Source organism: Kogia breviceps, chromosome 10 (assembly GCF_026419965.1).
Source record: "Kogia breviceps isolate mKogBre1 chromosome 10, mKogBre1 haplotype 1, whole genome shotgun sequence".
NCBI classification, from domain to species: domain Eukaryota; kingdom Metazoa; phylum Chordata; class Mammalia; order Artiodactyla; family Physeteridae; genus Kogia; species Kogia breviceps.
This window is the reverse complement of record NC_081319.1, coordinates 31666893-31687398: the sequence shown is the minus strand read 5'-3', so window position 1 is coordinate 31687398 and position 20506 is coordinate 31666893. Positions and strand designations below refer to the sequence as shown.

The 20506-nt window shown below is 43.6% G+C and overlaps 2 protein-coding genes across 2 annotated transcripts in view; both read left to right on the top strand.

The window, feature by feature from the left end:
• FLNB (filamin B) overlaps positions 1-20506 on the top strand; it is a 169497-nt gene that overhangs the window by 81647 nt on the left and 67344 nt on the right. Inside the window, exons 4-8 of the mRNA XM_059076153.2 lie at positions 5382-5630; positions 7864-7961; positions 10357-10504; positions 19105-19223; positions 20003-20080. Coding sequence (XP_058932136.2) covers positions 5382-5630; positions 7864-7961; positions 10357-10504; positions 19105-19223; positions 20003-20080 — 692 coding nt within the window. The remainder of the gene's footprint in view (positions 1-5381; positions 5631-7863; positions 7962-10356; positions 10505-19104; positions 19224-20002; positions 20081-20506) is intronic.
• SLMAP (sarcolemma associated protein) overlaps positions 1-20506 on the top strand; it is a 307400-nt gene that overhangs the window by 250851 nt on the left and 36043 nt on the right. The window lies entirely within an intron of this gene.

Genomic DNA, 20506 nt, shown 5'->3' with positions numbered 1-20506 from the left:
ACCTCACTTCTCCCACCTGCCCTCTGTGCCACATGCTGTGTTGCCTGCTGGGGGTGCGGAGGTGACCACAGTCAGGAGCAGTTTAAACCCTGTCGGAAAGGGCTGTGCGTGTACTTTTTGCATACACTCCACAGAGGCAGCACCACCCCTCATAGAGCACTGGAGCTCAGCAGGCAGGAACGTGTGCCTGTGCCAGCCTGTCCCCCAAGCAGCCAGGTGTCCAGGCTGCGGGATCAGTGGGAAGCTCAATGGTCCGTTTCTGCCTTTGTGCAGCTGACAACTTGAGCAGAGGAGGCAGACATGACAGGTGATTATTTAAATTTTTTTTTCTGGCCGTGCCATTCGTCTTGCGCGATCTTAGTCCTGGACCAGGGACTGAACCCAGGCTACGGCAGTGAAAGCGCCAAGTCCTAACCACTGGGCTACCAGGGAATTCCCGATAGGTGATTATTTAAGCACAGCTGTAGTTACACTGAAAGGAGGGCACACAGCCTCGAAGGGGCACTTAATAGGGGACCGGTTCTAGTTTCGCAGGGTTGGATGTCGAAGAGGCATTAGCCAGCTGAGGAGAGAGTTCTGGGCCAAGTGGGCTGAGGCCAGGGATCAAGGATGAGCCTGGGGCAACGTGAAGCTTGGAAGTCAAGGAGGGCCAGGCCCTTGGTTCACGTGGGCTGCTCTTTATACCATATTCTCTTTCAGGAGGGTCCTGATAAATTATCAGTAGTTTTGCTCCTGGGCAGTTCGTTGTTCCTCTCTGGGGGTCTCAGGCCTAACCTCTGGAATGAATTGTTTGATTCAGAGAAGTGACATGTTGAACATTTTATCCTCCCTTTAATTCACAAGGTACTTTATTACCTTTGTTTCCTGCTTGCGTACAAACTGGGAATAAAGCTTCTGGGCTTCTGGTTCTAGGAAAGAGTGGCACATGGCAGGTACTCAGATATTAGGTGAATGAGAAAGGGAGGGAAGGGGGTAATTAAGCGCCTGCTGTGTGCCAGGCAGTGTGCTTGGCTATTAGAATTTCCTAACCCACCTACTCCTTACAGCAGCCCTGTGAAGGTGACGACTGAATATTCCCATTTGGTAAACAAGGAAACATGAGGCTCAGTGAGGATGAGTGGATTGTAAAGTGGCATACCTCGTTGAGCTGCCCGTTTCAGAGTCCGTTCTTGCCACCAGTCTGCCACACTGCCTCTCAGAGGGTAACAGAGAGAGGACAGGGAGCAGGGTGTGTGGCCGCCTGTTTCCCAGGTGGCCAAGACATAGTACAGAGTACGGCTTTGGTGACTTGTCCCCAAGCACACTGGAAGGAGGTTTCCTGAAACTCCTGCCTCTCCTGGATTCCTACAGCCACATGTTGGCTGCTTCTGACCCAGCAGCCAGCTGCAGTATGACCTGCTGTCCTTAGCCAGGAGAGCAAAAATGAGGGATGGTGTCCCCCCAGGCCTCTTCTCCCAGGCCCCCAACCCCTGACAACAGCCAGGAGAGAAGGTTGACCCCATGAATGGAATAGTAGCACCGATGGTTGCGTGGGTCCAACCCTCCTGGTAAAAGTAGAGAGAGGTAAAAGATCACCATCTCTCTTACCTGGCGGGGAACTTGTCCACAAAGGAGATGTTTCTAAGATGCTGCTGAAGATTGCCTAAAAGCAGCTGGTTTCCACCCCCATACTTGCACCCATTCCAGAATGCTGCTTAACAGGACTGGGAAACTCATGTGCTGAAATGATGTGAAAACACCCCATCCTAGAATTTGTAATAGCTTGAATTAACTTTCTAGCTGTTGGTGGTGGTGGTGGTGGGGGGGAAGCCATTGCCCTCACTTGTATGCAACTTGGGCTAATTTTAATTAGTTCCAGAAGGTGTGTGTGGTTTGAGGGCCAGTGTTGTCCGGAGCCAGGACCAGTTACATGGGGATTGTGATTGGATGAATTTGGGGAGGAGAAGCTTTTGGCCAGATTCCAACCCACTGACAAGGAGGTCGGGCAGGCATGGTGGGCGTTGGCTTATTTTATTCCTGAAAGAGGCCCTCAGTAACTCAGGAGGTGGAGTCCTGCCCGAGAGGCTTCCAGCTGACCTGGCCTTTTCCTCCTTCCGTCTCTGCTCCATGTTTACACTCGACATAAACATCACAGAGCACGCTCACAGCTGAAAATTCTGTAGTCTGCTGTGATGGTTACACATGGACATTGTAATACTGTGTAGCATTTCATTTTCAAGGCTCAGGGAGCCTCCTACTTCATATGGGTGGGAATGGGGAGGCCTTTTGGGCAAGTCGCCATCTTTTTATTGTTCCAAGAGCTTGGTGAAGCATTTGAACTTTCACCTGTCAAAATCACTTTTGGAATGGGGACAGCTTCTTAGAATAGTAGAATGAAAGTATCATTTATCCCAATGAGACCTTAATGGGGGCTTTCCCATTTGGACACCCACCTTGAATTCATTGGAAACAGAAGTTCCAGGCATTGTATGTTTCATAAATTTGGCTCAGACATTTACTGGGTCATATTTCCCCCAAATCTTTTTGAAAAAGACCCATGTCTCATTCCTTTAAACCAACATGTGTAAGCTGGGTAAAAATAGAGCAAACTGGTTTCACGTTTTGATTTATGGACGAAATCTGCAACTTTGCCTTCGAAAAGCATTTTTAACATAACTCAGGGAAGTTTGAGCTTTGCGGACTGATGCCTGTGGCTGGATGAGACTCTGGCCTGTTCAGATTCTGCCTGGTGCAAGACCAGACGTGGCCAGGTCCACCTCTTACCCGGATTAGCAATAAGCATGCACACGCTCTGCTTCTCCCCTTATCTCCCCTCACCCTTCTGAAGACTGTTCTCCTCCCCTTAGGCTGAATAAAGGAAACTGGCATGGAAAATGGTTTGACGTGGAATTTTTTTTTTTTTACCATCAGTAGGTAGTAACTCAGTAATCAATAGCACTTTAAAGACACACTTGTAACAGGACATCTAATCCTAAAATTTTCAGGCACGGTCAAGGACTGTCAGCTGGTCTAGCAGAATGAATTCCTTGGATACCTATATTCTATGCAGGGGTTCAGTGTTTTGTGTACATCACAACTCCTTTGTCCGCGGGACCTCAGAAGCAGTGCTGGCTTCATGGTTGCACGACCTGGGCAGCTATACAGAGCCCTGTGTTCAGGGGGGTTCTGTGTGCTTGGTTTAATGCTCTGCTGTTGCCGTCTTGAAATTCTTAATACTTTTTGGACAAGGATTCCTGTATTTTCATTTGTCACTGGGCCCCGTGAGTTATGTAGACAGTCCTGCTTAAAAGTTAGTTATATGGTTCATTATGTAGAAAATCCCTGGGCACCTTAACTTTGAATGAGGATTGCTCGAATTTAGTGTGTCTGACCGGCCAGTTCATGATAATCTTTACACTGTCCAGTTTTACATGATCAAGTTTTGTTATGACTGACCTGCAACTGTGAAATTATCTTTGATTTCTGTGGGTTTGGGTGTGGGCTCTTAGGAGGGTTTTTTTTTTCTTATAAGAGGACATAACAATAAGCAGGTTGATTTTTTTTTTAAAAGCCCCACCCTTTCAGTATTGAATGGCATGCTATTTACTCCTTAACAGCATGTGAGTTTATTTTTCATTTGGTTGTAGCTGGGTTTCATTAAGTGCAGTTTGACGTGTGTTTAACCAACATTCAGGTGCCTTGTGGTGGGTGGGTGGGAGGGAGGGACAGGGCGTGGGGAGCTGCAAGATGAAGAAGGCTCAGTTACTCCCAGTCAGGAGCTCGCAGCCCTGGAGTGGGGGGTGGGGGGTGAGGAGGCTGAGGAATGAATGATTGTTGTCATGAGAGGACCCTGGTGTGGTTACACAAAGGCTGGTGGGAGTGAAGTACACCATCTGTTAGATCTGGCCCTTGAATGATGATCTGGGGTTAGTCCTGCAGGAGGATGGAGTGAAAGGCCTTGTCATCATAGGGAATACAGAAGAGGTGGAGAAGTCCAGGGGGTTCACAGCAAGATGTGCTCCAGGAGTGGGGAGTCTGGAATGTGGAGTGTGGTGGGTGGCAGTGACAAGGGTGGAAAAGCAGGCCAGGTGGAGGTTGTGTAGGTCTCTCAAGGTGCTACATGTCTAAAGAGTTCAACTTTGGGCAGCAGGGACCATTGGTGAATTGGGAAGCACAGGGGTACCTGACTAGAAGGATGGTTCTCGGGTTATGTGAACAATGATGGAGCTTCATGGCTGTTGAGGAAGCAGAGAGGGGAGGAGGGGCCACATATTTGGGGGGAGAGTGTAGAAAAGGATTTGCCAAGAGGTAGGGAGAGAATTGTGGGAACTGCTCCAGGGCTTTGGAGGAGGAGTCTAAGATGATTCTGACATTTTCACCTTGGGGTCCTGGCAGAATGGGGGGTTGTAACAGAGGTTGTTTAGGGTGTAGGAAATGGAGAGACAGACAGAAAGACAGATGTCTTGGAGATAATGTTTGAATTTTGATGGATGTAGATGGAGGTTGGAAAGAGGACAGAGAGCCACAGGGAAGCCAAGGGGGAAGTAGAAACCAGTGGCAGTGAGAGTTCCAGAAGGGGCTGGCCAGTGGCAGGGTATGTCCTTTTAAGCTGGGGAATGAGTAGAAAAGGGGCCATGCCTTTGTCCAGTCACTTATCCTCCTGGCAACACTTTGCCCAATTAGATTAGCTTAACTGTTAGTTAAGCTAACTAACAGTCTTCTTTTATGAATGAATAACTTGTCAGAGAAGTAAGATGAAAGTGATGGATAACACCCAGTATTTGTGAGATCTGAGAGAAAATGACCTCTTAAACATGTAGATGGGGGTGTAAACAGAAACAACTTTTTATAGGGAAAAGATATCTAGGACATAGCGATTAGTGAAAAGAAAGATTTCAAGACTGATCATATAGTATAATATAAATTATGTTATAGTATAATATACTATAATTTATAGTATAATATAAATTCCGGCAGCAAACACATACACATATGTGTGCACACAATCTGGTAGACAGTATACTGCCAGGTTAACAGGTGGTTATCTCTGGAATGCATCCACCTCTTGGCATTATCTATATTTCTGAAATGATTTCTTGAAATTAAAAAAAAAACTCTTTATTATGGAAAATGTCAAATGCATGTAAAAATAGAGACAGTGCAGTGATGCATTTTCATGGACTTGTAATCCAGTGACACTGGTTAACAGCGTTTTGGAATCTTACTTCCTCTCTTCGCATCCTGAAGTATTTTGAAGCAAATGCCAGCATTGCATCCCTTCACTCTCGTATAGCTCAGTGTGGTTCTCTAACAGTTGAGGACTCCATTTACTTTTTTACAAAGGGGGTGATTCATACCTGTGCAACCCAGAGGCTTGACCAGGCCTGTGTCTCTCTGCTCAGACAGCAAAGCCATCGTGGATGGGAACCTGAAGCTCATCTTGGGCCTGGTGTGGACGCTGATCCTCCACTACTCCATCTCCATGCCTGTGTGGGAGGATGAGGGCGACGACGATGCCAAGAAGCAGACGCCAAAGCAGAGGCTGCTGGGGTGGATTCAGAACAAGATCCCCTACTTGCCCATCACCAACTTTAACCAGAACTGGCAAGATGGCAAAGCCCTGGGAGCCCTGGTAGACAGCTGTGCTCCAGGTAAGTGCCCATGGCTGCCTGAGCCATGCCTTCCAGAGGGGTGGGGTGTGTGGACCCCACCTGGCTTTCTTGGCTGTGATTGGTGTATTTCTCCTGGTTTTTAACCCATTGTAAGATAACTAAAGGAACTAAAAATGGGTCCGTTTGCCTTTCTGATGGCAGGTCTTATAGGTCCATCCATAGACTTGTTTGAGCATTGAATTATTTACCCAAATTCTGAATGAAGGCCTTCATGCTCGGAGCAGAACTTGAGTTCGGCTTCCAGACCCCAAGTCCTGCTTCTCCTCCCTCTTTCCACAGTTGGTGCCTAGTTTCCCATTGGCTTCAACATGTGCCCTATTACGTGGTTTGGCGTGAAAATCTAAAAACTTTTATTTAGTGGAAAGTACCCCTCTTTGTCAACCACTGGGTTGACTGTATATGGCTTTCTCTGCCCTTTTCTTTCTGCATTGCTGTGAAATAGTGCTTGGTCAGGATCCTGTTGGAGCCTTTTCCACCCTTGATGGGCTCCTGTTTTCTGAGTGGTTGAATGTACCCCAAGGTAATAATTATCCTCACTGGAGGGTTTAGATTGATGGGTAGAGTTTGCTGATACTCTCAATAGAAAAACCAGAGCCTGTGTTTATGTGCACCTCCAAAATTGTTTTAAATAAAAAATCTGCCCTAATAATCATAGTTTCCATTTACTGATTGCTCTGTATATGCTGAGCACATTGGTATTAAGTAAGCTAGTGGTTCTCAACACGCTCAACTAGCTGGTGTCAACTGGATAGGGAAGGAGGGCTGGCCCTAGGCCCCAGTCTTCCTTGAGAGCCTGTAAGCTGGTGTCATCCAGAAGTAACTCAGAGCTCAGCATTAGTTCACTTCCCAGTGCCCTCTTTCTTGCTTCCATGCAAAGACACATTTTAGGGTGCCTCTTTCCTGTTTAAACCTGGGGATTTTTACTCCAGCCCTATACTTCTTGTGGTTACAAAGGTTTTTGCGATAATTCTAGATTTAGGCCTTTGAGCAAGTGAATGTTGTAAGTACACAGGATGCTAGTTCAGTCTTTTAGATATATCCAGGATTGGGATTGTGATATTGTAACTTATAATAGGAAATATATGTTTGGTCTTTGTCCCCTTTCCTGATACAGAGCTCCTAAAACCCTTGGAATTTACTAAGCTAAAAGAGCTGTGGTAGTGGTGTCGTTCAGCCATGCCTGAGTTAATGAGGTGACTTTTGGAATGCCCCAAAGGATGGGGGCTGGATGTCGGGGGAACCAATCAGTGATTAGAGGGGTTGGAACTTTCTTCCCTGTCCCCTGACCTCCAGGAAAGGGAAAGGGGATAGAGGTTGAGTTAACCACTAATGGCAGGTGATTTAATCAGTCCAGCCTGCATAATGAAGCCTCCATAAAAATCCCTGAGCTACAGGGTTTGGGGAGCTTCCGGTTGGTGAACATGTGGTGGTCCTGGGGGTGGTGGTGTGCCTGAAAGGACATGGAAGCTCCTTGCCCCTTCTCCCACCTTGCCCTATGTATCTCTTCCATTCAGTAAAATCCTTTTATAATAAACCAGTGACCCAGTGAGTAAACTGTTTTCCTCAGATCTGTGAGCCACTCTAGGAAACAATCCAACCTGAGGACGGGGTTGTAGGAACCTCTGATTAGTAGCTGGTTGGTCAGAAAGCCCAGGTGACAAACCTGGACTTGTAACTGGGCTCTGAAGTTGGGGTTGGGGGAGTCTCGTGGGACTGAGCCCTTAGCCTGTGGATTCTGATGCTGTTTCCAGATAGATACTGTCAGAATTAAGTTAAATCATAGCACACACAGCTGATGTCAACCCCACACATTTGGTGACCAGAGCACAGAAGTGTGAGTGTGATGTGTCAAAAAAATCTCTCCTGCAAAAAGGTACCAGGCCCAAATGGTTTTACAGGCTTTGTTTGTTCATTTATTTACGTCACACCCTTAAGGAATGGATAAATTCCTATCTGAATGCAAGAAGATAACAGCCTGGAGAAGAAGTCTCAGCTCAGGCAGAATAGTTTCTACCTTGGCATACTCATATCTGTAATACTTTTGGCTCACTCATATCTGTGATACTTTTGGCCCATAAAGCATACAGTTCACTAAGATTTTTGGAAGAAACTGTTCTCTCAAGAGACTGAGTGAGTGTAGTTTAGGCACCTGGTTTCCTCTAACCTCTTCAGTCAGTTAATACTAACAGCATCTTTTGTGTGATGTTAACAGGTCTGTGCCCAGACTGGGAATCCTGGGATCCACGAAAGCCTGTGGATAATGCGCGAGAAGCCATGCAGCAGGCAGACGACTGGCTGGGTGTCCCACAGGTATGTGTAGAAGCATGCGTGTCCCATGAAGCTGTTTACCCTGATGCTCTGCTGGCAGGCAGTCTGACCTCCTCAGTGGTCAGCTTTCAATGAGCATTGTCTGTGGCCGTCTCCCATCTTCCTCAGTTTACCCATATTAATAGGTTCTCATTGACTTAGGTGCTTGTAGATCCCCTAAAGGTCTTCACTGTCACATGTGACAGATTTTCTAGTATTTTTTAAAAAATATTTATTTTATTCATATATTTATTTATTTGGTTGTGCCTGGTCTTAGTTGTAACAGACGGGCTCCTCAGTTGTGGCATGTGAACTCTTAGTTGCGGCATGCATGTGGGATCTAGTTCACTGACCTGGGATTGAACCTGGCCCCCTGCATTGGGAGCACAGAGTCTTAACCACTGTGCCACCAGGGAAGTCTTGAATTTTCTAGTATTTCTGTTCCAAAGATCACAAAGGCCATGTCTGGATGCCAGACTGCAAATGTGGACCTTAACCATAAGAAATTGCCAATATTTGACCATTTTTAACCTATTAAACATTTTTCTAAATCCAATATCTTCAAGAAAGTCACTTAGAACTTTTAAAGAAGTTTAAACCAGGATAACTCACCATTAATGGAAAGTGTTTAAGAATTCATATTGTTCATAATCCTAACAAAGGAATATAACAACATAACTTGGAAATTGAATATGTCTTGGATACCATCTACAGTAGCCACGTTGCTTAGTTGAGGTCCAATCTTCTAAGCCCTTCCAAGGAGTTTAAATAGCAACCCCTGACACCATGACTCCCATGTTCAAAGACTTGGTCAAGAAAAGTTGTGGGTAGCCAGTGCCAGGGGATGGATGACCTCATTACAGGCTCCGTTAAGGTCTTGGGTTGGTATTCAGAGCTGAGTTCAGTATATTTGTAACAGGATCCCTTGGGAGGTAGAAAATCTTGCCTGTATTTCTTTGGTTTGGTTTTGGCATCATGTCTCTTCTCCAAGGCCCATTCCTTGGCTCTTCCACCCTCAGGAAGTGGTATGATATGTTTTGCATCTCCCCTTAAACCAAAACTCATCTCCTTTTGGCATTCATGTGATGTTGGCAGTGTGTAAAGTTGTTGAAGGAGCTGCCTAGGAGAAATGCCAACTCAACGTACATCCTACATTTTACAAAACATATTGGAGGCGACTGTACAAACCCAAACAGCTGTTTTCTTGCTGCAGGTTAATTATCAGAATGTTTCCTCTTTTGTTTTTTACCATGGAGTGGGGGAAGCTGGGTACATATGTTGTTTATCTGCATTTGGTTGACCTGTTCATGAGACAGAGCCTTCTGTTCATCTGAGGAGGTGTGGCTTACCTCTTGGTGGCAGGAGAAGTTTTTGTGCTGGTTAGGGCTGGGTCAGCTGGTGGAACTGGGACTGTGACACCTTCAGGGAGGCCACTTGTCCAGCACAGGTCAATTCTTGCTCCTAAGCTGAATGTTGGGAGAAAATTTCCCCTTTCCTATTTTTTAAATGGCTTTTAATGTATTAAGACCTGTCTTAACTCAGGCTGCTATAACAATACCATTGACTGGGTGGCTTAAACAACAGACATTTATTTCTCAGTTCTAGAGTTTGGGAATTCCAAGATCAAGGTGCCAGGAAATTTACTTCTTGGTGAGGGCTCTCTTCCTGGCTTGCAGACAGCTGCAAACTGCCTTCTGGCTGTGTCCTTACACTGTGAGGTGGAGAGAGAGTGAGCTCTGGTCTTTCTTCCTCTTCTTATAAGGGTACTAATCCCATCATGGGAGCTCCACCCTCATGATCTCATCTCATCTAGATCTACTTACCCCCAAAGGCCCTACTTAATACCATCACACCAGGGATTAGGGTTTTAACATATGAATTTGGGGAGGACAAAAACATTCAGTGTATTACAAGAGCACATATCTAATATGTCATTGTGTTATCTCTTTTTGGTTTTATTTTTATTTTTTTTATTAGTAGCTGAGTCAATAGAAATGCAGACAATGGATAAAAGAGCAAAGAAAAAGGCCAGTTTATCTATGCACTTTTTGGTAATATGCTTTAATGCCACATGTTCTTATTTCTTCTTCCTTACTTGATATAGCTTATCTTTTCTGGAAAGAGGAGTGAGTGGCCTTTTTTTTTCTTTCCAGGGTGGGGAGGTATGAACCTCTGGAAATTACGTATAGAATTGTCTGGAGAGGGTCCTCAGCTTCCAAAGGGGATGGTGACACTTCTAAAAGGTTAAAAAAAAAAAAAAACAACTGATTTTGGCATGCCAGTTTGATGTACTTTCACTTTATTGAGAGTAGTGTTTGCTTTAAGAGATTTTTGCAAAAACTTCTGTAGTTGCAAAGTGATATATTCTGGGTGTTTATCTAACATGTCGTTATTCTAGGTCATCACTCCTGAAGAAATTATTCACCCGGATGTGGATGAGCACTCGGTGATGACTTACCTGTCCCAGTTCCCCAAAGCCAAGCTCAAGCCAGGGGCTCCTCTTAAACCGAAACTCAACCCCAAGAAAGCCAGGGCCTATGGCAGAGGTAAGCACTGGTCATGTTGGATTTGAGGCTTGTCCTCTAGTCTTTTTTTTTTTTTTTTTTTTTTTTTTTTTTTTTTTTTTCTTTTTTCCGGTATGCGGGGAAGCACAGGCTCAGCGGCCATGGCTCATGGGCCCAGCCGCTCCGCAGCATGTGGGATCTTCCCGGACCGGGGCACGAACCCGTGTCCCCTGTATCGGCAGGCGGATTCTCAACCACTGCGCCACCAGGGAAGCCCTGTCCTCTAGTCTTGATTATTGAGAATCAAGAATGTATAGGCTTCATACCTAAAGGCACCCCAGGCCTCCTTTGTCAGATGTTTTCTACCTAAAGGTCCATTTGTTTATGACCGTCTTTTTCTGCCTTGTGAATTTAGGCTTTCAGAAACGCTGCTGCTTTAATGTGATGGAGACTGATGAGTTTGTTGCTTTGTGACTTGGGTGCAGTAACCCTGGGATGAAGAAAGGACTATTGTTCCCATTTTTCAGAGGAGGAATCAGAGGCCCAATCCACAGAGCAAAGGGGAGGTCGGGGTGGAGGGAGGAGGGGGTGGGGGAGGTCCCCCAGACTTACTACGGTGGGGTGGGGCAGGAGCCTGGGTCTTCTGGCTGCTGATTCATTTCTCTTTCGGTTATGCTAAAGCTGCTGCAGGTTTCCAAATGCAGTGGGAGCTATTGTTAACCCCTGGCAGATACTTCCTTGCTAAGACATCCTGTTTATGATCTCCCAGCCAGCTGCCAAGGAGTGTTCTGCTTAGAACGTTAGAGTGGGTCAAAGGCATTTTGAGGAATTTGGTTTTCTGGTTGGCACCTGACTTAAAAGCACATCCGCTTTTTTAAAGAGAACAGTTGCATTTCAGCCCAGTGTGGATTCTGGTAGAGATAAGTACAGCAAGATATAATTTGTTCCCTTTTCTGTGGCAAGGGGGAAGAGTGCGTTCTATTTCTTAATTTTCGTAATTACATTTAGGATAACATTTACACACACAAAGTATTTTGTATGTCCTCTCCTAGAATCTACAGTTCTTAACATTCTAATGTGGTCTTTCGCTCCGTGTGTGTGCATGTGTGTGATTGTTGAATTATTTGAAAATAATTTGCTGGCATGGTAACAGTTCACTCCACAGTGCGTCAGCCAAGTCTCTCGTAAGAATAGGACATCCTCTTTTGTAACCACGGTATTCATTATCACACAGAAGAAAATGAACAATAATTTCATAACAACTAATATCCAGTTTATATTCAAATTTCTCTCTTGTCCTATGATTGTCTTTTACAGTTTTTCTCGTTTTACAAACCAAGATCTGATTAAGATTCACTTTCTACATTTGCTTGTTATTTTACCTTAGACTCTTAATCTAGGAGAATTTCCTCTTTCTTGTTTTTTTAAAATGACATTGACTTTGTAAACATCCAGAGCTCTTATCTATCTACTCATTCCCTTTGAAGATAGCATTGCCCTACTTGGCATCAGCTTAGTCTTTTTTTTTTTTTTTTTTTTTTCCGGCGTGCCATGAGACATGCAGGATCTTAGTTCCCCAACCAGGGATAGAACCCCTGCCCCCTGCAGTGGAAGCGTGGAGTCTTAACCACTGCACCGCCAAGGAAGTCCCAGCATCAGCTTAGTCTTGAGATGACGCACGACCAGGGCAGTAGTTCTGACTGTGTGCTGTCCTCAGCCTCAGTATCCAAGTCCTTCTCATCTGTCTTTTTAGTATGATTTAGACCAGAGGACAGATAGTTCTGGAAGAGACCCACTTGCCATTTGAAGTCCTCTTGGCAATGAGGTGGGGTCTGTGCAATCATTTGTGTTATATGGAGACTGGGGACTTTGTTTGAAGCCCTCACCGCAATGCAGTCAATGGAAGGTTGGCATGTCCACACTTGCTTTAAAAGTGCTTCTCTAAGCTATAACCAAAGACTGTGACTGGAACAAGGAATCTGATTTGAAAGGTTATTCTTCCTTAAAGGCAAAAAAGCTGCAAACAGCCAAATCTCCTGTCAACAAAATTGGTCAAATGGATTGAATCTAATCAAGGCATAAAGTGCTTGTTTGCAATAACCTTATCGCTAGCTGTCATGTTTCCCCATTGTTAATGTGAAACGGTTTCCTTTCATGAAGCTGTTTTCTAGAAAATGACCTCTAGCTGCAGTCAAGGAATGTGGCTAGTCATTGCCATTTCCTTCATCTGCCTCTTTGTAAGTTTTATGCACTTAGGTAGGAAACATATACACACCCATATGTATGCATGTGTGTATTCTTTGCATTTTTTTGTTGTGGTAAAATATGTATAATACAACATTCACTAATTTAACTATTTTTAGATGTACCATTCAGTGTCATTAAGTACTTTCATACATTCACTGTGTTGTGAAACCATCACCACTATTCATCTCCAGAATTTTTGCATCTTCCCAAACTGAAACTCTGTATCCATTAAACAGTAACTCTCCATCCCCACCTCCCCCCAGGCCCTGGCAAGCACCGTTCTACTTTCTGTTTCTATGAATTTGCCAACTCTAGGTACGTCATAAGTGGACTCATACAGTATTTTGTCTTTTTGTGTTAGGCTTACTTCATGTAGTGTGGTGTTTTCAAGGTTCATCCACGTTGTTGCATGTATCAAAATTTCATTCCTTTTTAAAGCTAAGTAATACTCCATTGTATACATATTCCACATTTTGTTTATCCATTTTTCTGTCAGTGGACATTTGAGTTGTTTCTCCCTCTTAGCTATTGTGAATAATACTGCTGTGAACATGGGTATATAAGTATCTGAGTCCCTACTTTCAGTTTTGGGGGGATATACCTAGAAGTGGGTTGCTGGATCATATGGTAATTCTGTGTTTAATTTTTTTTTTTTTGCGGTACGCGGGCCTCTCACTGTTGTGGCCTCTCCCATTGCGGAGCACAGGCTCCAGACGCGCGGGCTCAGCGGCCATGGCTCACGGGCCTAGCTGCTCCATGGCATGTGGGATCTTCCTGGGCTGGGGCACGAAGCCTTGTCCCCTGCATTGGCAGGAGGACCCTCAACCACTGCACCACCAGGGAAGCCCCAATTTTTTTTTCTTTTTAAGTAGAAAGACAAAATGGTCATTTTAGGCAGCAGGGCCACATGTGAGGCCACATGGGCAGCACCTTAGATATTATGTTGTCCATGATGAGACAAGGGGAGGGACGATTTGTTCTCTCCTGTGTGGCACATTGTTTTATTTCTGCCAACAGAACCAAAGCATAGAGACCATTTCATCTTCTAGTTTCTAAAACAGTTGGTTTGTTTTATTTTATTTATTTGTTTATTTTTATAAATATGTACGCTTTTTAAATTAATTAATTTAGCTATCTATTTTTGGCTGTGCTGGGCTTTCTCTAGTTGCGGTGCGCAGGCTTCGCATTGTGGTGACTTCTCTTGTTGCAGAACACGGGCTCTAGGCGCGTGGGCTTCAGTAGTTGTGGCTCGCAGGCTCAGTAGTTGTGGCCACGGGTTTAGTTGTTCCGTGGCATGTGGGATCTTCCTGGACCAGGGATCGAACCTGTGTCGCCTGCATTGGCAGGCAGATTCTTAACCACTGGACCACCAGGGAAGTCCCTGTTTTATTTTATTTTGGATGTTGATCAGGTTGCACTTACCAGCCAGTCAGCATTTGCAGATCCATTCACTGAGACCCATTAACTGAAAGGAGAGAGGGCCAGGGTGAGGTAAATCTACAGCCACAAACAGGTCTTTGTGGTGGGCTCCCTTGTGGAGTTCGGTATGTTGAAAGCGTGCATCTATGAGCTAGGCAGAAACCTTTAATGAAACCTGTGTTCTATATGGAGCAGTCACTGCATAGTGAGCCCTCAGCACGCTTCTGAGTTCTGAGTAATCCTAGGGAACAGTTGTTTCTCTGCACGGTAAGCATTAGCTCCAAGGGAGTTTACAGAGTGTGGAATGTGGTTCAGCCTCTAACCAACCATGGTTAACCAGGGTAGACAAGCCCAGTCCCCGGCTTTGGACAGTGTGCAGAGTAGGTCCTTCCTCAGGCTGTCAGAGTCAGATAGAGCAGGTATTTATAAATATTTAAAACTTTTTGTTAAATGACCCAATCATTATGTAAATTTTAAGCAAAAGAAAAATGTAGAGGGACTTCTGGTGGTCCAGTGGTAAAGAACCTTCCTTCCAGTGCAGGGGACACGGGTTCGATACCTGATCAGGGAACTAGGATCCCATATGCCGCAGGGCAACTAAGCCCACGTGCCACAACTAGAGAGAAGCCTGTGCGCCGCAACAAAGATCCCACATGCCTCAACTAAGACCTGATACAGCCAAAAATAAATTAAATAAATAATAAATAAATCTTTAGGGACTTCCTGGGGGTGCAGTGGTTAAGAATCCGCCTGCCAGTGCAGGGGACATGAGTTCGAACCCTGGTCCAGGAAGATCCCACATGCTGCGGAGCAACTTAAGTCCATGTGCCACGACTGCTGAGCCTGCGCTCTAGAGCCTGCAAGCCACAACTACTGAAGCCCGTGCTCCTAGAGCTCGTGCTCTGCAACAAGAAAAGCCAGTACAATGAGAAGCCCATATACCACAACCAAAAATACATAAATAAATTAATTAAATTTTTAAAAAATTGGAGGTGTTTCTTTCCAGCCATTTTTCTATGCTGAAATGAGTTCAGACTCTATATTTCTTCAATTTGCATTTCTTACCTAACAGGGTATGAACATTATCTTGTTATATAACAATCTATCACCACTTTTTCTTAAACTAGGTTATTTATTGGAAACCTAATGTTAATCCAGGTATAGTAACAAATGACCCAATGTCTTCAACAGATGGATGGCTGAAAACTTCCCAAATTTGCCAACACACACACACACACACACACACACACACAAAGCCACATCTTAGACAGACTTCAAGAAACTAAACAATACAAGCTTGAAAGCAGCAGGAGAGAAATGACATCTTACGTATGGTGGAAAAATAGAATGACAGATTTCTCATAAAAAATCACAGAGGCCAGAAGGAAGTGACACATTTTTCACGTGCTGAAGGAAAAGAATTGTCAACCCAGAATCCTATATCCAGGGATACTATCCTTCAGGAATGAAGTGGAAATAAGACATTCTCAGATAAAGGAAAACTAAAATCACTTGTTACGGGCATATCCCCTAGAAGGATTGGTAAAGGAAGTTCTCTGGACAGAAGGGAAACAATGAAAGAAGGAATTTTGGAATAACAGGAAGAGAGAACGTGATAAGCAAAAATATGGATAACTATAATACACTTTCCTCAAAAACCACAAACTACCAAAACTCAGCCAAGATGAGATAGATAACCTGCATGGTCCTATATCCATTAAATAAACCAAATTTGTAATTTGAAAGATCTTGGGAAAGAAATCTCAGCCCAAATGATTTCACTGGAGAATTCTACCATACATGTAAAGAAGCATTAACACCAAATCTACACAATCTCTTCCAGAAAATATGAGAAGGGAATGACTTCCCAATTCATTTTAGCAAGCTAGTTTTGCTCTAATAACAAAATCAGACAATGGCAGTGCCAAAAAAGAAACTACAGACCAGTATCACTCATGAGTATAGACGTAAAAGTCCTCAATAAAATGTGAGCAAATAAAATTCAGCAATATTTAGAAAGAATTATATACATCATGACCAAGTAGGATTTATTCCAGAGATGCAAGGCTGGCTCATTATTAGAGAATCAGTCAACATATATTAACAGGCTAAAGAAGAAAAATCACGTGATCATATCAATTGACACAAAAGACATTTGACAAAATTCAGTGGCCATCCATGATAAGAACTCAGAAAAAAGAGGAATAGAGAAGAAGTTCCTCAGTTTGAAATTTGAGTAGCCACCCCAAAAAACCTACAGCTAACATTATAATAGTGAAAGACTGAACGTGTTCCCTAAGATTGGGAACAAGGCAAGGATGTCCATTTTCACCACTGTTTTTCAACATAATGATGCAGATTTTAGCCAGTCTAGTCAGGCAAGAAAAAGAAATAAAAGACGTACATATTGGAGAGCAATAAATAAAATGTCCCTATTTGTAGATGACATGATTGTCTATGTAGAAAACCATAAAAAATCGACCCCTCCCCAATCTCCTTGAACAAATGAGTTCAGCAGGGTCACAGGATGTTAGGATCGGCATGTAAAAATCCATTGTATTTCTGTCTACCAGAATGAACATGAGGATACTGAAATTAAAAATACCTTGCCATTTACAGTTGCTAAAAAAAACCCGAGAAATAGGTGGAAATGTAATAAAACATGATAGTAGTTATATGCTGAAAACTACAAAAACACTGATGAAGAAGTCAAAGAAGATCTAAATAAATGGAGAGATACACTGTTTTCATGGGTTGAAAAAGTAAAGATGTCATTTCTCCCCAAATTGTCATATAACTTTAACACAATTGATATTAAAATCCCAACAAGATTTTTTAAAAAATATATAGAAAAGACTATTATTCTAAAACATGGAAAGACAAAAGAACTGTAGTAGGGAAAGCAATTTTGAAAAAAAAAAAAAGTGGGAGGAATCAGTTTACCTGCTCTCAAGACTTATTATAAAGCTACAGAAATCAAGATTATGTGATATTGGTGGAGGGATAGACACATAGATCAATGGAACAGAATCAAGGACACAGAAAGAGACCTACACAGATAAGCACAATTGATTCTTGACAGAGACAGGGGGAACTCAGTGGAGGGAAGAGAGCCTTTCCTGCACAGGATTCGATAGCAGTTGGACATCCAGAGGCAGAGAAAATGAACCTTGGCCTAAGTCTCACACTTCATTTAAAAATTAACTCAAAGTGGATCACAGGGGCTTCCCTGGTGGCGCAGTGGTTGAGAATCCGCCTGCCGATGCAGGGGACACGGGTTTGTGCCCCGGTCCGGGAAGATCCCACATGCCACGGAGTGGCTGGGCCCGTGAGCCATGGCCGCTGAGCCTGTGCGTCTGGAGCCTGTGCTCCGCAAAGGGAAAGGCCACTGTTAAGTGGATCACAGACTTAAATGTAAAACATATAAAACTTTCAGAAAAAAAATATAGAAGAGAGTCTTTGGGATCTAGGACTGGGCAAAGAATTCCTAGACTTGACACCAAAAGCATGATCCATAAAGGGAAATAAAAAAAGATCAGTTGGACCTCATCAAAGTTAAAAAGCTTAAAACATTTGTAAAAGCGTGATCTGTTGAGGTCTTGTCATGGTACATGAGCATTGGACTGTGTGTGAGGGTTTTCTGTCAATGAAGGGTGAATTCCTGGATCACCCGACTCTTCCAAGATAAGCTTCCTTAGCTTCCGTCCTACAGGCTACCTGGGCACCATCTCAAACAGAACTCAAAATGTTACGTAGACAAAGGGCCTGAGGACTGGATTTTACTTAAAAAATTTTTTTTAAAACAATTTGAAACTTTTTGCAGTTAAGAGGATGAAAGACAACACTTACACATTGCTGATGGGAATGTAAAATGCTACAGCCACTCTGGAGCACAGTTTGACAGTGTTAAAAAGAACTAAACATGCAACTACTATATGACCCAGCAATTGCACTCCTTGGCATTTATCCAGAGGGGTGAAAACTTATGTCCACACACACAACCCTGTGTATGAATGTTTATAGCAGCTTTATCAGTAATAGACAGCTGGAAACAACCCAGATGTCCTTCACTTGGTGAATGGTTAAACAGTGGTGCATTCATATCATGGAATATTACTCAGTGATGAAAAGAACAAGCTACCAATACACACAAAAACCTGGATGAAATTGCAGAGAATTATGCTTAGTGGAAAAAAGCTAATCCCCAAGGTTTACATAATATGTGATTCCATTTATATGGCATTTTAGAAATGATAAAATTATAGAGATGAAGAACAGATTAGTACTCTGAGGGGGTAGCTATGAAAGGGCAACACGAGGGTTCCCTATGGGATGGAAATGTTTTGTATCTTGACTTTGTCAAGGTTAATTCCCTTGTCGTGATGTTGTACTCGAGTTTTGTAGGAGGTATCCATTTGGGGAACTGGGTAATGGGCATTATTATCTCTTACACCTGTATGTGAATCTATCTCAAATTAATTTGCTCAATCATCTTAATTAAAAGTTTAATTAAAAAATAATAAGGCAATTTAAAAACATTTCAAGTAATAAGAAAATGTCATCTTTAGAGAATTCTCTGGTGGTCCAGTGGTTAGGACTCTGGTGCTTTCACTGTGGTGGCCTGGGTTCAGTCCCTGGTCAGGGAACTAAGATCCTGAAAGCTGCGTGGTACAGCCAAGACAAAAAATTTAAAAATGCTCTTTAATAAAAAATGAGCCATTCTCTGCACTTCATTCGTCTTCCCCCTCAAGGCAAGCCCCACTGCTACTAGTTACCACGTCATTTTCACAGTTGTATAGCCTTTTGCTCTGAATATTTCAGAATTGGATTATCCTCATCACAGTTTGTCGCCGTCTCCCATGTGACAGTGGCAGAGCTGGGTCCCATCTCTCAGTTCCCTGAAGGAGACACGATGGGTGATAGCCTGTGTTGGGGCCTGGCCCAGCTTGTAATGTGCTTGTGTAAACCTGTGACAGGAATCGAGCCCACTGGAAACATGGTGAAGCAGCCGGCCAAGTTCACCGTGGACACCATCAGCGCCGGGCAAGGAGACGTGATGGTGTTTGTCGAGGACCCAGAAGGGAACAAAGAGGAGGTATGTTGTCAGCATCTTCCACGTGCCTCCATTTTCCTCATGAAAGCTCACCACAAAAGCTGTTTTTTACCAAAAGGATCCTGAGGCTTACAGAGGTTAAAGTAACTTGCCCAAGGGTTGTGCCTTGAAAAATCATATAAATTCATACCTAGGGACACAATTTTTAATATAATGAAATAAAGTCTCCTTTATTTTATAAAGGATTTAGCTATTGTTACTGATAAAATACAATGCAGTAACAATACTGATTCCCTACTCTTTTCCCATGCTGACCATCCTCTGGTTCCTCCCTCAGGGCCTTTGCACATAACTGTTTCTTCTGTCTACTTACCTTCTTAAGACTATATTTTATTCCTAGTGCTTAGCACCATCTGAAGTTCTAAGTTTACTGGCATATTGTCTGTTTCTCCCACTGGGTAGGAATTGTGCCTGATTTGTTTTATTTTTGGTACCTGACACTGGGCCTGGCATTTCATAAGCTCTTAATAACTAGTGGGCCAATAAAGGTTTAAATTAATTGCTTCATAGTCTCTCTCATCTGGAGAGTTACAGCCAGGAGACAGTGTAGAATCCTGATCGGGTTATTCCTTTGTGCTGTGTGATTTTGTTTCTGTGACTTCAGGTTGCTTCCCTCCTGGGGCATCCTGCAGGAATGGTGGGGCAGAAAATAGCCAAGGCAGGTTCCTGGCCTGGCACCTTGCTGCAGGACCTTGGCTGGCATAGCATTCTTTCACTCACACCCGGCACCTTCTCTAACTGTTGCTCATCTTCCGTCCTAGGCACAAGTGACCCCTGACAGCGATAAGAACAAGACATACTCTGTGGAATATCTGCCCAAGGTCACCGGACTGCACAAAGTAAGATAAGACGTCATGGCCTTTGCTTGGACTGCCCTTCTGGGCCTGCGTCATTATATGTGGAAGAAGAGCGGTTTTCTTACGTTCACTTCTGATTTTCCTTTCTGTTTATAAAAGTATCCACGTTTATTGTAGAAAATTTGGGATCCCTCTGAATCAGACTTGAGACATTAGTTACTACGTGCAGATTGGTTGAATTCCACTAAGTTCTTTGCAGTGTCATAGGATTTTTCTGACTCCACCTAGGTAACTAATAATTGTAGCTGCAAGCCTGGAGTGTAAATGCTAAGCTGTGGGTTCTTTGTCTTTAATGCTTCCTTAAGTATCCTTCTTCACAGTGCTCTGCAGCTTCTGTCAACATCGAAGCCTGGGTGCAGAGAAGGCCAGATGACTATAGTGGAGGCCAATGGCCCACCCAACCTGATA